The sequence below is a fragment of the Salvelinus sp. IW2-2015 genome, linkage group LG1, assembly GCF_002910315.2.
Source record: "Salvelinus sp. IW2-2015 linkage group LG1, ASM291031v2, whole genome shotgun sequence".
Taxonomy (NCBI): domain Eukaryota; kingdom Metazoa; phylum Chordata; class Actinopteri; order Salmoniformes; family Salmonidae; genus Salvelinus; species Salvelinus sp. IW2-2015.
In genome coordinates this window covers 29,839,132-29,862,547 of record NC_036838.1, presented here as the reverse complement: position 1 = coordinate 29,862,547, position 23,416 = coordinate 29,839,132, and the positions used below count along the sequence as shown (strand labels likewise).

Genomic DNA, 23,416 nt, shown 5'->3' with positions numbered 1-23,416 from the left:
TTTGAAATGTACGTTTTTATGGCATGCAGTGAGAGGACAAATGGTCCAACACACACTTAAATCACTAAATAGAGAATCCACCAACCAATTACAGTGGTCCCTCCTATTTGACCTAAGAGTAGGTTACATATAAAACCACACAACATGGAGTTATGTTTCTGGAGAAATTCCACTCTCAAACTCATAGAAGCAGCTATGGATTCAAGGAATGACAGTTTACACAGGTATTCTGAAGCAATACATTGTTTGTTTCCAAAGATTTAAATGAACAAAAACGGAGAGTGGAGTGATCTAACATAATATTTGGGGTTGCGATAGGGCGTGTAACATTGGTATATACTGTATTTCAAGCATGGGTATTGATGACTGTTAAACATCAGGAAATATTTAAAAAATGTATGACTTTAAATGAAATGTTTGGGTAAGTCTATGACTCAGTACAACATGTTTATCTTTATCAGTTTTATAAATCAGAGATATTTAAAATAGTGTAAAGTGGATTATATATTCAATATTCAGTCTTAGTACTTACTAGAGTAGCAAAAAATGAAATAGCCTACAGTGCAACAACTCACTATGTATTGACAGATTTGTATTTCGGGTCACATCTAACCTGGCTGGCACAATATATACAAAGGCTGCACTAATGTAGGTGGAGCACAAACATTCTCTGATAGAAGGAGAGTGTACAGAGTCTGAGGAGGAGTGATTGTATTCTTAAGGGAGGATGTGCTACAGAGACAAGCAACCAATAAATGGTCCGTCATAATAAACAAAACCAGCTAATTAAGAGCTACAATTTAGCCCAGAATACATTTAGCAAAAGCATTAGAGAAGAGGAAAATGTCACTCAAGATCAAAGGAAAGTCAAGATCTGCCCTCAGAAATGTTTCAATACAACATACATGGTGAAGGAAAACATGTATCTATGGACTTTAGTGTGTGTGTGTGTGTGTGTGTGTGTGTGTGTGTTAGAAAAGTTTCTGTTTCCTATTTGTATAAAGAACAGAAATATATCACAAGGTGAAATAAAGACAAATTATACAGCTTGTCTTCTTTGTATTTCATTCTAAATCGGCGTATTAGAAATCTGATATGTTATCGATTACAAAAATATTTAAAAAACATAACATTAGCAGACACTCTTATCCAAACTGACTTACAGTCAGTGCCTTCAACTAAGGTAGGCAAAGACAACCACATATCCCAGTCATTGCAAGTAAAACCAAGTAAAAATTCAAGTAAAACAGTGCACCAGAGTCTTTGTAGTCATCATAGTGGTTCTCCTGGTCATCACTTTGATCGTTTTGGTCATCTTACGGAGGTTAGAGAGTCATTGTAGCTGTTGTGCTGTTATTTGTCCATCAGGGTTGGGGTCAATTCCATTTCAATTTAGTCAATTCTCAAAGCTTTTCCGTCAGTACATTTTTTTATTTCAGTTTACTACCTGAATTGACTGAGTTGACATGGAATTGACCCCAACCCTGATGGACCAACCGCAGCACAACAGCTACAATGACTGCTATCTCTACAACTTCCCTAAGATGACCAAAACAAAGTGATGACCAGGAGAACCACTATGATGACTACAAAGACTCTGGTGCACCGTTCTCTCAGCGATAGTCCCAACAAGGACGTGGTCTGGTCCTGTTCCCGATCGCAAGTGGGCCGGACCAAACTGTCCAATGTGGTTTGGTCCGGACCAGATTGTTCTGAGGGTTCGGAGTAATATTCCCATGAGATGACATCCGATATTTGCTATAATGAAACAACAGGAGAGATTACAGTTTTGCTACAATAAAACAACAAGAGAGATTACGTTGTTTGCTTTAAGAAAACAAGAGAGATTACATTGTTTGCTTTAATGAAACAACAAGAGAGATTACATTGTTTGCTATAATGAAACAACAAGAGAGATTACATTGTTTGCTATATTTTATGAACAAACAAGAGAGATTTACATTGGTTTGCCTATAGAAAAACAAGAGAGATTACATTTGTTTGCTATAATGAATACAACAAGAGAGATTACATTTTTTGTATTTATATGAAACACAACAAGAGAGATTACATACTTTGTTTGCTTATTAGAAACAACAGAGAGATTACATTTTTTTGATTTAAGAAAACAACAAGAGAGATTAACATTGTTTTGCAATAAACTGAACAAAGAAGAGATTACATTGTTTGCTTAATGAAACAACAAGAGAGATTACATTGTTCTTGCTTTAAGAAAAACAAAAACAAAGAGAGATTAACATTGTTTGCTTTAAGAAAACAACAAGAGAGATCTTACATTTTTTGTCCAGAAGAAAAACACAAGAGAGATTACATTGTTTTGCTTTAAGAAAAACAACAGAGAGGATTACATTGTTTGCTTAGAGAACACACCAAGAGAGATTACGATTGTTTGCTTTGAAGTGAAACAACAAGAGAGAATTACATTGTTTGTCTTTAAGAAAACAAGACACTTAGAGAGATACATTGTTTTGCTTTTAGAGAAAACAACAATGAGAGATTACTTTATTGTTTGCTTTTAAGACAAACAAGAGAGGACATTTATTCTTCTTCTTTTCTTCTTTGATTTATACTCAAAATAATCACCAGAAAGAAAGTTTCCATCCATGTAAATTCATGTTTTTAAGCAGATAATATATCATATATTGCAAATAGGCCTGATAATATACTATTTGTAACATAACTATTTTACCATTTCTAAAATAATATAACTGTTGTATATACTAGGCTATATGACTTACCCAATCAAAACACTATGGCAAATTACCTATGGACTTAACATATTAATGCACAATGGCTAACATCAGAATCCTTTCTCTACAACTTCCCTAAGATGCTCAAAATGATAAAAGTGATCACCAGGAAGACCAGACAAAAGATAAAGACCATGAAAGCTCTGAGGAGGCGCTCTCTCAGCGACAGCCCCATGTAGCCCGTCTGGTCCAGGAATGTCGCTAGCTCCAGCTCAGGGTCCTGGATGATGCGGATCAAATCCGGATTTACAAGGTGGGTGCGTTCGGAGTCAAACTCCCCCCGGCCGCCATCCTCCTTGTGCTCGGTGACATAGGTGGCCGTCACGTCCCCCTGCTTCAGCCTGATGATGATGCGGTCCTTGTTGCATTGGCGGTAGCCCAGGGAAAGCCCGTAGTCCTGGCTCACGTAGTCCGGTAGGTCCTTGGCTTTGGAATAGGTCTCTGTGTTCAGGTTGCCCACCTCGAAGTAGCTTTCCCTGTGGTCTCGCGATAGAACTGGGAGAATCTCCTCGAAGTTGCCAAAGTAGTGGAAGCCGAACTCTTCCATCTCAGGGTGGCACTGTACCAGCATGTTGCCGTGGTGATTGAACGCCACACACTCGTTGGCGAACCAGAAAAGGAGTTTGAGGCCGTGTCGGGGAGGAGGRCGGCCGAAGCCAGAGTCCTTCAGGTCTTGTATGGTGCTCAGCTGACTACCCTCTTCTCTGACAGACCGCACCATCTTGAACTGTAGGGATAGAGATATAGAAGGATGGTTGGCGAGACAGAGACAGAGAAAGAGAGAGAGAGAGAGAGCAAGAGAGAGAGAGAGAGAGCAAGAGAGAGAGTGAGAGAGACACAGAGACAAATGCTAGCGAGAGAGTTAGACAGAGACAGGAAGAATGGGGGAGTGATATTCTATCCTGCCTCTCCACTACTTTCTGAAGATGTGGTGACTAGTCTGCGACTATGACAGACTGATTATTCACATGACTGATTGTTGCCTAAGTAAGAGGTGAGAGGGAGGGACTGCCATGCAAGTGTTCTTCAGGCTGAGGAAACCAAACTCAAACATTGTCATAAGAACTCTGCTCGGGACTATGTGTGTTTTCGTGTCTGCATTATCTTTACTGTAGATTACTGTGAGTGCACAGTAATGTTTTATGTAACTTTGAAGGCAAGATTAAAATGTAGATCAATGGACCTTGCACCTAGTCACACATACTGATAAATTGCATGCACTTAAAAGTTGTGGCAAGCCGTGCCGTCTCAGCCTCTCCCTGTGTACATACTCGCGATCACGCGAACCCCAAAGCTGCATAATTTGCAGTCAGTCATAGCTGCTAGAACCTGAGGTTGATCACCTAATGTGGAGTTAAAACACAAACTAATGTGTATATAATTCAATTATTATTAATTGGGGTGGTGTGTGTCTGTGCCAGCAAGTGTCTGTCCTTACCGGATCTCTGTCCTTTCTTTGTCCAGTCCCAGATAGTTTTAGCTGACACTTTAGGTCTATCCTGTTAAGTCAGACTCTGAGACAAACAGCTTCACAGAAATCACCTTACATTAAATGAATGATCTGAGCTTGTCCTGGGTCGGACGCTAGTGTAGACTACCCACAGAGACAAACTCTGTCTTGAAGCTAACCTCCTTCAGTGGGTGTATCTCAATAGTCCTCAGTGGCTTCCTCTCCTCTGCTTCAAATGCACTGATCTGAAACATGGGACAGGTAAAATAATTATTGTGGATGTATTTGCTTTCAGCAGTTCTGTTTTTAACCCACATGAATTCAGATGAACAAAAGGTGACTATTGAGATTCAACTACTGTTTGACCCAGCGTGCACTGACCCTCAACGCCCACACATGAATTGGCCAATATCACCCACACTCACTCTCTCCCAATCCTTGTGAGTTGGTTTCCCAAAATATAGTGTACATAAAATATGGATACATGAGAGAGAGATAGTGAAAGAGATAACAGTTGTATTTTCTCTTTGGTTTAAAATAATTTATAATATGTATCACATGAACAGAGAAATGATGTCTGCAATGTACATTAAAATGCTGTTAGCTATCCAAATATGTCTTTAAAACTTCTTAGGGATAGGTCCCTTTCTTCCTCCATTTCCGCCTGAATGATGTGCCCAAAGTAAATTGCCTGTAGCCCAGGCCCTGAAGCCAGGATATGCAAATAATTGGTACCGTTGGAAAGAAAATACTTTGAAGTTTGTAGAAATGTTAAAATAATGTAGGAAAATGTAACACAATAGATATGGTAGGAGAAAATCCAAAGACAAACCAACCAGATTTTGTTTTTGAGAGAGACCAGAATTAGAATTGCAAGAGAAAGGTCATGTTGTAAATTAGCTCCCTGGATGCAATTCCTATGGCTTCCACAGGGTGTCAGCAGTCTATGTTCAAGGTTTCATGCTTGTAATTACTTCAAAAATGAATAACAAATAACAGTTTTAGTGGAAGGACACAGTCTTGGAAATCAAATGGAGTCACCAAATAAATGTATAGAGTGATATAAACTAATTTAGCTAGTTGTGCAAGACATTTTATACATAAAAGGATAAGTAGCATATCGTTTTTAAATGTTTTCATGGTTTTCTCCTTCGAGAAAACAATAGCTGATTGAAATGGGGTGTGGCAGATTTCAAAACTCTTCCAAGAAGGACTCAGTTTGGATACACTTGTACTTCCTTGCCAAAAGAAGGGTATCAAGGAGGGGAGGAACACCTTCTGTTTGCCTAGTAACGAATTGACACTCTGCTCAAGCACTCAACCACTTATTCGTTTCCGGGTTACGGAGGAGAGAGGGCAGAGGACAGACCTTTGCCCAAATGAGAAAAGACAGGGCTTTTATTTAATAACTTGTGATGATGTCACCAAAGTCAGGTCCGGCGCGGACATCAACCTCTAATAGTTCCTCACAGAATAACGTTTCACAGCAGCCACATCTCTCTAATGCCGTCGTACCCAGTCAAAATTAGCCCCAAGTTTGCCTTGTTAATTCTCTTCAATTAAATAAGTGACTGTTTTCTAAGTAGCTCTGATTGTTGTTTTAAATGTCCGATACAACGTACTTCGGTGATATCGTTAACAACCTACTGCAGACCTCTTACAAATATAACTTTTTGTGTGCAGGGTGTGCTATTAACTTGATAACACTCTTTAAGAGAGACTGGTAGAACAGCTAGCATAGCTAGCCATCGCTAGCCATTCACTGGTTGAAGTTGAAGTAACATTTGAGTGTAATGGAGTGGACTAAGACCTTAATATATATCATTAAGATGTCCAGTCAAAAACATATATTTTGACCAGAGGGTAAAATAGTATGKTAATTGTGTAGATACTCCTCTATGAAAACCAATGGTCCAAACCCGCATGTCTCAGTCATAATCTGTTCAAAGGTTTTTACCCTTAGCGATAGCAAAAATTAGGGTGACTAAATCAATGGAGGCCGGAGGGAAAAAAAGTGGTCAAAAATCTGGAAAATTGCATTGTGTCAGCTAGGCTGGATGATGTGCGAGAATTTAAGGCTAACTGAAAGGCTCGCAGTTGAACTCATCATCTTTCTTCACAAATCTGGAGGACGTAAAACAATATAGAGGTAAGATAGATACCAATTTTGAGACATTTCTATTTGTATTTATTCCATGTCCCCATTAGCTACTCTTCCTGGGGTCCAGTCACGATTACGCAATTACATACAAAATAAAACAGTACATAACAACATATTATTACACTCTACCACAACATATAAAAAATACAAACACAATAATACAGTAATATTACAATATTAAAATGAACATAAATAACAATAACCCAGACTGATAAATGAGGCTTTCATATTTGGCTACCAAATGTGATTCAAACAATAAAAGTAGCATCGACATGGCATATTTCACAAATGTTTACATTTTTACTCACAATAATGTGATAATAATGGCACATTGGCACACAAATGTGTGACCACAGTCTAAAGCATAGAACGGTTAGAGAAGATTTTGGTTGCACATGATTTAAGATACACTTACACAATTTACAGTACACTGTCTCWGAGCGAAACATTGTGTATTATGTACAGTATACAGTATCCTGAAATATAAAAATTTCAACCACTAGATGGGGGAAAAGGATTGGAAGAAAAGGCCAACGTTTCCTCAAAACAAAGCTTGAAATTGTATAGGATTTTTAAATAAAAAGTTAGTAATTCACTGTTTACAGTCATAATTTTTTTCAAATTTGAAATGTACAGTTTTTATGGCATGCAGTGAGAGGACAAATGGTCACACACACTTAAACTCACTAAATAGAGAATCCACCAACCAATTACAGTGGTCCCTCCTATTTGACCCTAGAAGTAGGTTACATTAAAACCACAACATGGAGTTATGTTTCTGGAGAAATGTTTCCACTCTCAAACTCATAGAAGCAGCTATGGATTCAAGGAATGACAGTTTACACAGGTATTCTGAAGCAATACATTGTTTGTTTACAAAGATTTAAATGACAACAAAAACGGAGAGTGGAGTGATCTAACATAATATTTGGGGTTGCGATAGGGCGTGTAACATTGGTATATACTGTATTTCAAGCATGGGTATTGATGACTGTTAAACATCAGGAAATATTTAAAAAATGTATGACTTTAAATGAAATGTTTGGGTAAGTCTATGACTCAGTACAACATGTTTATCTTTATCAGTTTTAATAAATCAAGAGATATTTTAAAATAGTGTAAAGTGGATTATATATTCATATTCAGTCTTAGTACTTACTAGAGTAGCAAAAAATGAAATAGCCTACAGTGCAACAACTCACTATGGTATTGACAGATGTTGTATTTTCGGGTCACATTAACCTGYGCTGGCACAGATATATACAAAGGCTGCACTAATGTAGGTGGAGCACAACATTCTCTGATAGAAGGAGAGTGTACAGAGTCTGCAGGAGGGAGTGATTGTATTCTTAAGGGAGGATGTGCTACAAAGACAAGGACAACCAATAAATGGTCCGTCATAATAAACAAAACCAGCTAATTAAGAGCTACAATTTAGCCCAGAGATACATTTAGCAAAAAGCATTAAGAAGAGGAAAATGTCACTCAAGATCAAATGGAAAGTCAAGATCTGCCCCTCAGAAATGTTTCAATACAACATACATGGTGAAAGGAAAACATGTATCTATGGACCTTTAGTTTCTAAAGGAGCCTAACAGCCATTGCTTCTAAGGAGTAGGTGGCTTTATCTCAAAGACCTGCTCTTTTTATATTATGTACACAGCTGCTATCCACCGGCAAGCTAAACAATGACCAGCTATAAAAAGATACAGGGGAGGCACCTACATGTGGTAACAGAACAGACAGAACTGAAAAGAAGCTTTGGTCAGCAGTAGCATAGCAAACACACTAGTGAATTGGATTAGAGGATAGTTCCATTTGTTTTAACTTATACATTGGGATTTGGGACAAAAGACATTTAAAAAGACGGAGTATCCTGATCCTTCTACTCACTCAAAGCATAGTTATTGAATTGGTCAGTATCAGTGGATGTCATCGAGGCCCCTATTTGACAGGTCTGTGAGAATGACCTACAAAGAAAGCCTGAAATTATAACATCAGCACAACAGTTCCAGGGCATATTTCTCCCATGAAGGTGGTAGAGTTTGCGGGGAATAATAAAGGTATATTCTTTAAAAAAGTATGTATATCTATATAGGTATGTGTATGTATATATGTGTATATGTATGCATATGTGTATGTATATGTATATGGATTTATATATTTACCCAAAAATATATGTGGGATTGGAAATGATGCAGACAATTACATTGATGGAAGCAACAATCTTTCCGCAATATTAAGCTGATCCACCACTTAAAACATTATTTTTTTTAAAGCCTAATAGATATTATAATATCAGCCAACAGTTCCAGGGGATTTTTCTCCGTTAACAACTCTGCCTCTAAAATGTTTTCTGGGTGAATAATTTTTGACTTACATTTTGTTTCAACGTCCTCTTTATGATACATAGTCCTCTGCATAATGTGAGTTATCATGTCGGCCTCTCGGTGACTTCCCGTTTTGCTCCTTCATGCAATGTCATAAACTGATGTCAGGTTAGGGTTGTCTCCACGCGACTCCAATTCTGGTATACCTGTTCGCTCCTCCTCGGCACGGAGTGGGAGGGAAGGACGGAGAGGGACAGAGAAAGAAGGGGCAGAGAGAGGGGAGATAAAAAGGGGAAGGAAAGCAACAAAAAAAAGAAGGTTTTTATGCTTCTTAGAAACTTTGTGCCAGAGGAAGAAAACAGGACCACCGCTGATGCTCTCCTGTCTACTCTCATTGTTCTGCAGTAGGGAACTCAACAGTCAACACAACACATCTAGAACCATTCCTAACGCTATTGGGAGGAACCACGAAGCCAAGCTTTAAAAGTCCACAGACTTTGCAAATACTGTAAAAGACACAGGTGATCAAAGGCATTATTATATACCATATGTGCTGTGTGGCTTCTCATTGTGCAACCCAACCATATCATATGGGCAAAACTGGTTACAATGACATCAGGCCGGGTATCAAACTCAGGTGGTCTGTGCAACTCAAGACCACATTAACCCACTGACACAGAGMTRAAGCCTACAGTTGTAGMCATGAGGGCTGCTAAAGCTGCTGTATTGTCAATCAGCCTGTAACATTTTTACTAACCTKATTATCTGTTCGTTTTTTAGGAGTTATCKMTGYATAMTCAATGTCAACTTGCACTCTTTCGGATGAATCTATGAAGACAAATAAAGGAAAGTAAATATGGTGAAATGACTAACTGGCAGAAGCATACAAACGCTCACCCCCCTGGACAGGCTCTGTAAACACTCAGGACTCATTTGTTACTATGGATACCTGTCTCTGTACTTGCAGACTTTTTGGCATTAGTGTCTCTGTACTTGGCATCAGATAAGCCAAGCTATTCAAGTATGTCAGAGTGTGTGTGTGTGTGTGTGTGTGTGTGTGTGTGTGTGTGTGTGTGTGTGTGTGTGTGTGTGTGTGTGTGTGTGTGTGTGTGTGTGTGTGTGNTGTGTGTGTGTGTGTGTGTGTGTGTGTGTGTGTGTGTGTGTGTGTGTGTGTGTGTGTGTGTGTGTGTGTGTGTGTGTGTGTGTGTGTGTGTGATGACACTGCCTGGAAGATAAGCCACTTTATTTGACCTGCATCCTGTGTTCAAGCAAACATTTCCTACCTTTTCCAAAACACTACATTGATTGTAAAAAAAAAAAAAAAAAAATGCAAATCATATTTTAACTTTGGGGAGTGACCTCACACCTCTAAAACATAAATACCTGCCTTATAAGTGTCCATTTCTACTCTTCTTTAGATAGATCAGAACATCAGGGCTTTATTCAAAGAACTTTGCAGAGTGATGTACAGAAGAGGTGTCTGTACAGTATGTTCTATACATTTCTAACAGGACCACACCATGCTCACAGAAAGAGACATAACACTCTGATCTGATAGAGGCAACAAGCGTAATACTCTTTACTTCCCAACAGTATTGAAAAGATGTACTGTAGCAGCTGCACTTTTTAGAGCATTTTCTTATTAACTGCATTTGTCTTGACACATGAACTACCATTTACCATTCTCTCTAACGGACATTAACACTCAGTAACCTCCATTGTAAATGTACCTAATCTTCATTGTATCTACATAATACCCTGGCCTGATACCCTGGTCTTCAGGCAGTTTTTCATAGGCTGTTTGAAAATATGATGCAATAGATAAGCAGCAGGTGATGGCTTTATCAATCTGTCATAAAGAGCTGGGTTTCCCAAACTCGGTCCTGGGCTTTTGCCATAGCACTACACAGCTGATTCAAATCACCAACTCAACATCAAGTTTTGATCATTTGAATCAGCTGTGTAGTGCTTGGGGGGAAACAAATCTGCCCCCAGGGGGCGCCCAAGGACCGAGCTTGGAAAACCCTGATCTAGAGATACACCAGAATAACCTGTTCAAGTGTCAAAACACCTTGATATCCTATTCAATGTAAACACATGAGATCATCCACAACAACCTTCTGAATAACAAATTGAGGTACCGGTAAAGTTATATGCGAATATGATATTGATGATACATTCAGCACTGTATGTCTGATTGTGGACAGGGTAAATTATTAATTTAAACGTTAAAGCAGTTGATGGGCTCTTTGCCAAGGCAAATTTCAGCCCCCACGCAGCTTGTTTATCCCCCCACTCATACCAAGTACAATCTTCTAGGTTTCACCTGGCTGAGTTAGCCGACACAACACACCCACACAGATCTCTGGTTACCCCACACAGGCCCCCAACCGTCCCACAATCTGTCTGCTCCTCCCAAACATATTCCTGAGGCAGATGTTCTCTTTGTTCAGTCACCTGCAGCCCAGCCTCAAATCAGGGAGATTCCAAAGACTCTTCCAAGCAGCATTGTGTTACAAGTCCATTGGTTTTCAATTTCAACTAACCTACTTTCTCTCTCTAACTTTGTTCTCTGCTTTTCAAAGGATTGGTCATCCACTATCCATCAACATTCAAAGAATCTCTGGATAATATGAAGTGAGAGAATGAATGCACACAGAATGAGTTCGACAGAAACAGCTCTTTTTGAGGGACACGTACAGGATACATGAACTGTATTACAGTAAATGTATCTTACCTTTGATGGAGTCTCCCTATAGTGAATAATACTGCAAAGATGTCTGGGAACACCACCAAGGCTGCTACTAGGATAACAGGACAGTATCTTTCTCCATGCCTCTTGTCTTTGTTCTGTGGTGTTGTGTTGTGTGGGGGGGGGGAAAGAAATACAATACATGACATACAGTGCCTTCAGAATCCAAGCTTGAATGAAACCCTTGTGCATTCGGAAAGTATTCAGACCCCTTGACTTTTTCCACAGTTTGTTATGTTACAGCCTTGTTCTAAAATTGATAAAATAGTTTTTTTCCCTCATCAATGTACACACGATACCCCACAAAGACAAAGCAAGAACAGTTTTTTAGACATTTTTGCAAATGTATATATAAAATTAATGAAATACCACATTTACAGTGGGCTCCAAAATTACTGACACCCCTGACTGGCAATGCAAAAACAATACTTAAAAAATATAAACAATATCATTATAGAGATAAATTCAAAATACCAACATGTGAGAAATACTTGACTTTATTAGTGTTTCAATGGAACCAACCAAAATCAAACAATTATTTAATACAAAATACATTTTACCAAAATCAGGGTTTCATAATTATTGGCACTCCTCATTTAGTACTTAGTGCAACCACCTCTGGCAAGTATAACAGTGTGGAGTCTTTTCCTGTGATGTTTGACAAGGTTAAGGAACACATTTGGAGGGATTTTGGACCATTCCTCTGTGCAGATCCTTTCAAGATCCTTCACATTCTTGGGTTTGCGCTTATCAACTTCCACTCAGCCCACAGGTTTCGATTGGATTGAGGTCCGGCGACTGAGATGGCCATGGCAGAACATTGATTTTGTTGTCACAGAACCATTTCTGTGTGGATCTTGAGGTAAGTTTCGGGTACTTGTCTTGTTGGAAAGTCCATCTATGGCCAAGTCCCAGCCTTCTGGCAGAGGAAACCAGATTGTCAGCCAAAATTGCCTCATACTTGGTGGAATTCATTATGCCATCAATCTTAACCAGTACCCCTGGACCTCTGGAATTAAAACAGCCCCAAAACATCACTGACCCCCCTCCATATTTCACCGTGGGTATGAGGTTCCTCTCCTTGTATGCATCTCTGTTTCGATGCCAAACATGCCGATGCTGTATCTGACCAAAACGTTCAATTTTGGTCTCATCTGACCACCTTCTGACCACCTTCTTCCAGTCATAATTTAAACTACGTTTGGCAAACTCCAAGCGCTTGCGTCTGTGTCTTGGGGTCAGAAAATACTTTCTTCTGGCAACCCTTCCAAAGAGCCTGTGGTTGTGGAGGTGGCGTCTGGTGGTACTTTTTGAAACCTGGGGACCCCAAGACGCCACCAAGGCCTGCAATTCTTTCACAGTGATTCTTGGGGATTTTGTTGCTTCTCTCACCATCCTCCTCCCTATCCTGGGGGGTAAAATGCATTTGCGTCCTCTACCCGTGAGGTTTTCAAATGTTCCATATCTTAAGATTTTTTTTATAATTGCCCTGACAGTGCTCAGTGGTATATTCAATCGTTTGTGGATCTTCTTGTAGCCATTACCAGATTTATGAAGGTCTACAACCATCTGTCTCTTTTGAATTGCCAGTTATTTTGTTTTCTTCATGGTGTTGGATGACAGTGGGATATTGCATGTGTGTTACCTCATTTTTATACCCTAGTGAAACAGGAAGTGATGTAATGGCTCAATATAGTTCCTTAAGACTTCGATAAACTTAAATAAGTGGAATTTAATTTGTGGTTTAATTTTGGTTGATGTTATTTACAACAATCTTTAAAGGTGCCATTAATTGTGAAACCTTGATTTGGAGGACATTGATTTTTAATTAAATCAATCAATTTTGGTTGGTTCCATTGAAACATTAATAAAGTACAGTATTTCTCACATGTTGGTATTTTGAGTTTCTCTATAATTATATTGTTTATATTTGTTTAAGCATTGTTTGTGCATTGCTAGTCAGGGGTGCCAGTAATTTTGGAGCCCACTGTACATAAGTATTCAGACACTTTACTCATTACTTTGGTGAAGCACCTTTGGCAGCGATTACAGGCTCGAGTCTTCTTGGGTACGACGCTACAAACTTGGCACACCTGTATTTGGGGAGTTTCTCCCCATTCTTCTCTGCAGATCCTCTCAAGCTCTGTCAGGTTGGATGAGGAGCGTCGCTGCACAGCTATTTGCATGTCTCTCCAAATATCTTCGATTGGGTTCAATTCTGGGCTCTGGCTGGGCCACTCAAGGACATTCAAAGACTTGTCCTGTTGGAAGGTGAGCCATTGCCCCAGTCTGAGGTCCTGAGCACTCTGGAGTATGTTTTCATCAAGGATCTCTCCGTACTTTGCTCTGTTCATCTTTCCCTCAATCCTGACTAGTCTCCCAGTCCCTGCCACTGAAAAACATCCCCACAGCATGATGCTGCCACCACCATGCTTCACCGTAGAGATTGTATTGGCCAGGTGATGAGTGGTGCCTGGTTTGCTCCAGAAGTGACGCTTGGAATTCCGGCCAAAGAGTTCAATCTTGGTTTAAACAGACCAGAGAATCTTGTTTCTCATGGCACTTTAAGTGCCTTTTGGCATACTCCAAATGGGCTGTCATGTGCCTTTTACTGAGGTGTGGCTTCCGTCTGGCCACTGTACCATAAATAAAAGAATAATAATGGGCAAATATTGTACAATCCAGGTCTGCAAAGCTCTTCAAGACTAACCCAGAAAGACACAGCTGTTATTGCTGCCAAATATGCTTCTACAAAGTATTGACTCAGGGGTATGAATATGTCAATAAGATATTTCTGTATCTCATTTTCAATAAATGTGTAAACATTTCTAAAAACATATTTTCACTTTGTCATTATGGGGTATTGTGTGTAGATAGATGGGTGAGAGAAAAATATATTTCATCCTTTTGTAATTTAGGCTGTAACACAACAAAATGTAGAATAAGTCAATGGATATGAAAACTTTCTGAAGGCACTGACTGTACGAAACATTAGGAATAGCTTCCTAATATTGAGTTGCACCCGCCCTCAGAACAGCCTTAATTTGCCAGGGCATGGACTCTACAAGTTGTCGAAAGCGTTCCACAGGGATGCTGGCCCATGTCGACTCCAATGCTTCCCACAGTTGTGTCAAGTTGGCTGGATGTCCTTTGCGTGGTGGACCCTTCTTGAGTGATGAGTGTGAAAAACCGAACAGCATTGCAGTTCTTGACACACTCAAAGCAGTGCGCCTGGCACCTACTGCCATACCCGGTTCAAAGGCACTTAAATCTTTTGTCTTACCTATTCACTCTCTGAATGGAACACATACACAATCCATGTCTCAATTGTCTCAAGGTTTAAATATCCTTCTTTAACCTGTCTCCTCTCCATCTACATTGATTGAAGTGGATTTCGCAGGTGACCATAACATCAATAAGGGATTATAGCTTTCACCTGGATTCACCTATGTCATGGAAAGAGCAGGTTTTCCTAATGTTTTGTACACTCAGTGTATATACCTCACATAATAGAACATATAAGGTTACCATACAAGATGATGCAAACAGTTCACTGTGAAATTCTAAATTTTCTCCACTAGAAGGTGCTCTTTAACAACCTACAGTACACTCTGGTTCATCACTACACAACAAATCTACTAACCGCTCCCCGTCTCAAGAGGGATGGGTATTATAATCCAATGAGTTGATGGCAATAATGGATTATATGATTTCTCACACATATGTCTTCTCCAAGTCCTCCATCTTCACAGGGTGTTGTTGTGTTGACTGTGATGATGTGAATACTGACAGGGTTGGCAGCTACACCACTCAGGGGTGTAATCATTAGTCCAAACAGTTGCAACTAAAATGAGAGTTTCTATTGGATAAATTCAGGAAGGTCCCTCCCCATTCCAATTGCTTCTGTTTAAGAAACGTTTTGCAACAGAATTGGCAAAAGGAATAAACCCCAGAGGACTGCTGGTCTGGTTGAGTCTATTCTCTCCTCTCCTCTCCTCTGTACAACGACAAGATCACATCTTTCAGGTTCTTCACAGTGCGCACCACTGAACAGCTCGAGCTTAATAGCAATGAACCATTTGTTCAGATGGAGAAGGCTTGCCAGACTGACGTTCATGCTGCTATATTTTCTCATTGAAGGTATGTTTCTTTTGTTGTTACTGATTTTCTGCACTAACTAAAAGTGTAAGTGGGAGATGATAGATAAGTAGCCTAAACATTATATTTTTTAAATGTTCAATGTATTAATTCGTAACTTTGGGGAAAAAAACATTTGGGTCTATCTTTGTATGTTTGTTGTGTCCCCTGATAAGAGAGGCTAGCAGCCTAGTGCGTTGAGCACAGACCGAATGGGAATTTCCCTAATCCCCCTCCCCCCTTTTAAATATGGTCACATTTGTAAATGCTAATTCATTTAAACAGTGCCACATTTAAACAGCCTATCGCTAAGACTCATTCCAAAATAGCATTCCTCTCTCTATCCTCCTGTATCCTGTCTGAGCATTAGACAAATATTTACAGTAAGGGATAGATACAGACAGAGACTAGTTTCTTAAACAGAGCTCTTTCGTGGGACAAAAGAGGTGTAGGATATACAAGTTTGTGATCTATACACCAACTACAGAGTATGCCAATACTTTATTGAATCATAAAATAATTTAAATGAGAGATTAATAATCTTTTAGAAACAACAGGCTGACCTTTTATAGTTCTCTTAGACTGTAGCTTGTCATTTGAAACTAATTTGCAATCTATTCAAATTTTGTCCAACTGACAGAGCTCACAGGTTCACTGTGTTTAGGCTCACAGCGCCTGCCCATTGATGTCTGAAAAGACTAAAGACTATGGATGGGATAGTAAAACATGCAACTTTATGGTGTTGTGACTTGGGAAATCCCTCAACAATGATGAATCATTGAAGGACAATGGGCATGGCTTTATCCCCAAAATGAAGAAATAATTTGTAAGGGGGTGCGTACTGACGGCAGAGAAGTCAGACGCAGGAGAGAAAAACTGTGTTTCCAACGGCGTAGTTTATTGAACAAAAACCACCGGGAAACATAACAATAATAACGTGGGTAAAACAAATAACCCTACGCACGCCAGAACAAACGTGCACAAACACTTACGAAAAACAATCACCGACAAGGACATTAGAGGAAACAGAGGGTTAAATACACAACATGTAATTGATGGGATTGGAACCAGGTGTGATACAAGACAAGACAAAACCAATGGAAAATGAAAAGAGGATCAGTGATGGCTAGAAGGTCGGTGACTTCGAACGCCGCCCGAACAAGGAGAGGGACCAACTTCCGCAGAAGTCGTGACATTATTTCATGGATATCAATAACTAAAAATCATTAGGTAAAAAATAATATTCAGACTCTGTGGTATTTAAGCTACATTCGAATCGGACATTAAACAGGAAATGTTTGTGGTTTCCTGTGATTATGAGGTCAGAGGCTGTCTGACACATAGCTGGGTGGAAGAGCGAGAGGAAGGTCTTTGGAACAGGCAATGTACTTTGTTAAAAAGGTCATGGTCTGGTCACTGGTCAGCCCACCACAAATGTGATGTTCCTCTGTTCATAGCGTGGGACAAAAAAGCTGTGTTTTTTAGGGTGTAAGTGTCTCGCATGAATGTCTTAACTGAGAATGAAGATGTTCAAGAGCCACAAGAGCTACACTACATGACCAAAAGTATGTGGTTAGCTGCTCGTCAAACATCTCATTCCAAAATCATGGGCATTAATATGGAGTTGGTCCTCCCTTTGCTGCTATAACAGYCTCCCCTCTTCTGGGAAGGCTTTCCACTGCATTGCTGCTGGTACTTACTTCCAGCATTAGTGAGGTCGGACACTGATGTTGGGCGATTAGGCCTGGCTCGCAGTCGGCACTTCTATTCATCCTAAAGGTGTTTGATGGGGTTGAGGTCAGGGCTCTGTGCTTCCACACCGATCTCGACAAACCATTTCTGTATGGACCTCACTTTGTGCACAGGGGCATTGTCATGCTGAAACAGGAAAAGGCCTTCCCCAAACTCTTGCCACAAAGTTGGAAGCCCATTATCATCTAGAAAGTCATTGTATGCTGTAGTTTAAGATTTCTCTTCACTGGAACTAAGGGGTCTAGCTCGAACCATGAAAAACATCCCCAAACCATTATTCCTCCTCCACCAAACTTTACAGTTGGCACTATGCATTCGGAAATGTAGCGTTCTCCTGGCATCTGCCAAACTCAGATTCATCCGTAGGACTGCCAGATGGTGAAGTGTGATTCATCACACCAGAGAATGCGTTTCCACTGCTCCAATGAGTCCAATGGTGGCAATCTTTACATTAATCCAGCCTACCCTTCGCATTGCGCATGGTGATCTTAGGCTTTTGTGTGGCTGCTCGGCCATGGAAACCCATTTCATGAAGCTCCCGACGAACAGTTCTTGTGCTGACGTTGCCTCCAGAGGCAGGAACTCGGGAAGTGAGTGTTGCAACCGAGGACAGGCAATTATTACACGCTATAAACCTACTATAGGCTGATGTTAACTAGCTGGCCTGGCACATCATTGCCAATGAAAGGAAGTTAGGCTAGCTAGCAAGCATTTTATCCAGACAGCCTAGAACAACAAAACCTGAAAGCGTTGAGCCTTCTGTATGACCGTTTCCAACATGAAAGAGGAGGATGTCATTGGCGTTTCTCTACAGGTAGGGTGAGTCAACAWGTTTTTTTCTACTTGCATGCCAGCATGCACACTCACAGAAATTAGTACCATGGACAATCACATATTTTGTTTATTTTATTTAACCTTCATTTAACTAGGCAAGTCATGTGTTTTTTTCATATTTTAGTTGTCACCATATAGACTAAGTATGGGTGATTAGATGATGCTGAAGTTGAAATGGTGCTGGAATAGTGGAGGCAGCGCCTGTTTTCTTTGCAATTTGTGGTAACTCTGGGGTTCTAAATCAATACTTGTTTAGTAGTCCGAAAATGTCGGAAACATTAACTTGCTTGACCATGCTGTAGGTCATGTAACTGTTTGTCATAAGCAATATGTTTTGTGGACTTCACCTGACAGATGTTGCTCTACGGTTTTTGATCGAAGAAAGGTGTGGTTAAATGTATTCTATCATTGTGTCTTCTTAATGTCTCAGCCTTATAGGCCTGGCCTATAGGTCTGGATTCAGTCTGATGTGGTAACATTTGAAATTGTGTTTTTTTTACATTGGATAAAAGTAGAGACTCAGAGCTGGAAAATGGTATATCATGCAATGCAGTTGAGGAACAACGTGAAAGTAATTATGTTTTGAAAGTTGATAAACTTGTAACCTCACTTTTGAGAAAATGTACCTTGAATGTGTTGGTAAACCTACTGGAGAGCTCTTCTTTGTCGAGACTTATTCAGCATTGTTCACACCCTCTTAAGCCTTAGCCCATCCAACCAATTATTTCAAGACCAAAACTTGTGAAAGTAGTAGCCTACAATAAGGAAAAACTTGATGTAAAAATATACTTTATCTACTCCTTGACCTATGTCTTAATCTGACTTTGAAAGTGTCCAGAAAAAAATATTTTATAATTATTAGATGATGCTTACCCAGACATTAAATTGATGGGAAAAATCAATGCTATAGCAACCCCCCAGCCACATCTAGCTAAGTGGATAGGTCACTATTGTCTCGACATGTGCACATGTTCATGAAATAGCTAGATAGCTAAGCAATGAACTGTAATCCCAACCCATAGCTACAGGACAAACGGATTGGCATAGCAAGCCTCCATCCATGAAGTTTGAATCTGCAGGTAGCTAAAGCTAACCAACTAGGTTCAATGTTAGCYAGCTAGCTAACATATGGCTATAACTAGCAATGCAACTGGCTTTCTGAGATGGTAATAATCAAATCAAATCAAATCAAATCAAATTTTATTAGTCACATACACATGGTTAGCAGATGTTAATGCGAGTGTAGCGAAATGCTTGTGCTTCTAGTTCCGACAATGCAGTAATAACCAACAAGTAATCTAACCTAACAATTCCACAACTACTACCTTATACACACACACAAGTGTAAAGGGATAAAGAATATGTACATAAAGATATATGAATGAGTGGTGGTACAGAACGGCATAGCAAGATGCAGTAGATGGTATAGAGTACGGTATATACATATGAGATGAGTACTGTAGGGTATGTAAACAAAGTGGCATAGTTTAAAGTGGCTAGTGGTACATGTATTACATAAAGATGGCAATCTAATCTATTACTAGACAGATCATCCACATAACATTAGCTAGCGAGCCAGCAAGCTAATGTTTGCTAGCTAGCTAACAGTACACTTTAACTTGCAATGAAAACAACTTTATGACTAAATTAGAAATGTATAATATCTGAAAATATATCTAGACTCTTAACCATATGCATGGATGAACTTTTCACGGCATCGTAGCTAGCTACACCTTGTTTGGACAATTGTTGTGTCAAGTCACTCCGGTCAACTGTGTGCAGAAAGTAATGTTAGTCCATCACAACATTTTCACACTGATCTTTGAGGGCAGTTGCAACCTCTGCCATATTGTGGATTCAGCGCTATCTTTCTAATACAATTCAAGAGGGTTTTCATTAATGGAAGCTTTTCTAATGTCAAACATGTAAAGTGTGGTGTACCGCAGGGCAGCTCTCTAGGCCTTCTACTCTTTTTTATGTTTACCAATGACCTGCCACTGGCATTAAACAAAGCATGTGTGTCCATGTATCCTGATGATTCAACCATACATGTATAAAAATCAGCAACCAGAGCTAATGAAGTCACTGAAACCCTTAACAAAGAGTTGCAGTCTGTTTTGGAATGGGTGGCCAGTAATAAACTTCTGTAGTCCTGAACATCTGTAAACTAAGAGCATTGTATTTGGTACAAATCATTCCATAAGTTCTAGACCTCAGCTGAATCTGGTAATGAATAGTGCGGCTGTTGAACAAGTTGAGGAGACTAAATTACTTGGTGTTACCTTAGATTGTAAACTGTCATGGTCAAAACATAGATTCAATGGTTGTAAAGATGGGGAGAGGTCTGTCTGTAATAAAGAGATGCTCTGCTTTTATGACACCACACTCAAAAAAGCACGTCCTGCAGGCTCTAGTTTTGTCTTACCTTGATTATTGTCCAGCCGTGTGGTCGGGTGCTGCAAGGAAAGACCTAGTTAAGCTGCAGCTGGCACAGAACAGAGCGGCACGTCTTGCTCTTCATTGTCATCAGAGGGGTAATATAAATACTACACATCCAAGTCTCTCTTGGCTAAGAGTTGAGGAGAGACTAACTGCATCACTTCTTTTGAGAAGAAACATTATGTTGAGAATTCCAAATTGTTTGCATAGTCAACTTACACACAGCTCTGACACACACGCTTACTCCACCAGACATACCACCAGGGGTCTTTTCACAGAACCTAAATCTAGAACAAATTCATGAAAGTGTACCGTATTAACTAGGGCCATTATTGCATGGAACTTCCTCTCATATTGCTCAAATGAACAGCAAACCTGTTTTTTTTTAAAGATAAAGCAACACGGCACAACGCCTCCCCCCTATTTGACCTAGATAGTTTGTGTAGGCTACATGTAACATGTTTTAATTGATGTAGTTGTCTGTTCTTGTCTTTTAATGTCCTGTATTATGTCATGTTTAGTGTGGACCCCAGGAAGAGTAGCTGCTGCTTTCACAAAAGCTATGGGGATCCAAATAAAACACCAAAAAATACCAAAATCATTTTGATAAAAAAAAGAAAAAATGCCTCTCCAGTGAAGTAGTGAAGTTCAATCATCGGAGCCTGAGGCTTGCACTGACAGTCAGGATAATGGTGAGTCTGTGACGGTAGGAGTGACATTTTTGGAGGAGGTGGACCCTTACCTTTTGGCTGATCCATTTCTGGTTTCAGGGTGGGTGAAAACGGAGTTGGGTGCTGTTGAATTGGTGAAAGTAACCCGAAGTTGTCTTGTGATATTTGTTTGTTTCGGCTGGTTAGAGGGAGCAGGCACTTCTCCCCAAATGAATTGGGACAAGAGATGTAAAATGTTTTGCTCTCAAGAATAGGGTGCCATTGAAAGAAGTGATTACTGGGGTAGCGGTAAATGTGACAGTGGACCAAACGTGAAGGTGTTTGTGTTACTCATCATTTGGTGCGATGCAGACATGGTGGCATGACTGGTGAAACAGAAAAGTAATTGTTTTGAGTTTTCATGTTGAGTCTCTGCCCGACAAAGTGATGTTAGGATATTTCAGTTATCCCGCATGAGCTTGTGCCATATACATTATGATGCTACAGGTGTCAAACATCTGGGCAGCAGTGTGTAGGAGGGAGGTTCCTAGTTGTGAGAAGTGTGCAGAAGGGCATGAGACAAAGGAATGTGTAGCATTGGGGGAAAAATAAGTATGTTTTAATTGTAGGGGTGTCCATGAGTCTGGGGATCAAAAGTGTCCGGTGCGMGAGAGGCAGGTTGAAGTTACTGGGGTTAGTGTAGAGCAGAGGGTGTTGTAWGCTGAGGCAGTAAAGAAAGTTGATGGAGATGGGTCAAGGGGCGGGATACTGAGGATTCGTGTGAGTAGCAGATCTGTATCAGTACAGAGGGATAGGCCAAAGAGTGATATATGCTTCAGTAAGATTGGCTTTTTAGMGTTCATAGCAATGGTTATCAACAGCTGCAGAGAAATATTTGGATGTACGACATTTAATGTTGAAGTCAGAAGTTTACATACACTTGAGCCAAATACATTTAAACTCAGTTTTTCACAATTCCTGACATTTAATCCAAGTAAAAATTCCCTGTTTTAGGTCAGTTAGGATCACCACTTTATTTTAAGAATGTGAAATGTCAGAATAATAGTAGAGAGAATGATTTATTTGAGCTTTYWTTTCTTTCATCACATTCCCAGTGGGTCAGAAGTTTATATACACTCAATTAGTATCTGGTAACATTGCCTTTAAATTGCTTAACTTGGGTCAAACGTTACGGGTAGCCTTCCACAAGCTTCCCACAACAAGTTGGGTAAATTTTGGCCCATTCCTCCTGACAGAGCTCGTGTAACTGAGTCAGGTTTGTAGGCCTCCTTGCTCGCACACGCTTTTTCAGTTCTGCCCACAAATTTTCTATGGATTGAGGCAGAGCTTTGTGATGGCCACTCCAATACCTTGACTTTGTTGTCCTTAAGCCATTTTGCCACAACTTTGGAAGTATGCTTGAGACCATTGTCCATTTGGAAGACCCATTTGCGACCAAGCTTTAACTTCCTGACTGATGTCTTGAGATGTTGCTTCAATATATCCACATACTTTTCCTTCCTCATGATTGAAGTGCATCACTCCCTCCTGCAGCAAAGCACCCCCACACATGATACTGCCACATGATGCTTCACGGTTGGGATGGTGTTCTTCGGCTTGCAAGCCCCCCCTTTTTCCTCCAAACATAACATGGTCATTATGGCCAAACAGTTTATTTTTGTTTCACAGACCAGAGGACATTTCTCCAAAAAGTACATCTTTGTCCTTATGTGCAGTTGCAAACTGTAGTCTGGCTTTTTTATGGAGGTTTTGGAGCAGTGGCTTCTTCCTTGCTGAGGTAGGTTGTCGATATAGGACTCGTTATACTGTGGATAGAGATACTTTTGTACCTGTTTCATCCAGCATCTTCACAAGGTCCTTTGCTGTTGTTCTGGGATTGATTTGCACTTTTAGCACCAAAGTACGTTTATCTCTAGGAGACAGAACGCGTATTCTTCCTGAGCGGTATGACGGCTGCGTTTAAACTTATACATGGTGTTTATACTTGCGTATTGTTGTTTGTACAGATGAACGTGGTATCTTCAGGGGTTTGGAAATTGCTCCCAAGGATGAACCAGACTTGTGGAGGTCTCCAATTTTTTTTCTGAGGTCTTGGCTGATTTCTTTTGATTTTCCCATG

At 40.0% G+C, this 23,416-nt stretch overlaps 2 protein-coding genes across 10 annotated transcripts in view; one reads left to right on the top strand and one right to left on the bottom strand.

The window, feature by feature from the left end:
- LOC111964465 (SLAM family member 5) overlaps positions 1–23,416 on the top strand; it is a 141,575-nt gene that overhangs the window by 79,745 nt on the left and 38,414 nt on the right. The gene's annotated exons all lie outside the window — the stretch shown is intronic.
- Positions 2,587–9,414, bottom strand: LOC111964522 (uncharacterized). Of its 5 annotated transcripts, XM_070443730.1 has the most exons (4): positions 8,763–9,411; positions 8,276–8,352; positions 4,210–4,466; positions 2,588–3,498 (listed from the first exon to the last, which is right to left on the bottom strand). In XM_070443730.1, the coding sequence occupies exon 4, from the start codon at positions 3,490–3,492 to the stop codon at positions 2,836–2,838; it is 657 nt and encodes a 218-aa protein (XP_070299831.1). In that variant the 5' UTR covers positions 3,493–3,498; positions 4,210–4,466; positions 8,276–8,352; positions 8,763–9,411; the 3' UTR covers positions 2,588–2,835. The 5 variants fall into 5 exon arrangements, with proteins under 5 accessions (XP_024002882.2, XP_070299831.1, XP_070299837.1 ...); XM_070443736.1 differs by lacking the exon at positions 8,276–8,352; XM_070443733.1 differs by lacking the exon at positions 8,763–9,411 and having other exon boundaries at positions 8,276–8,398.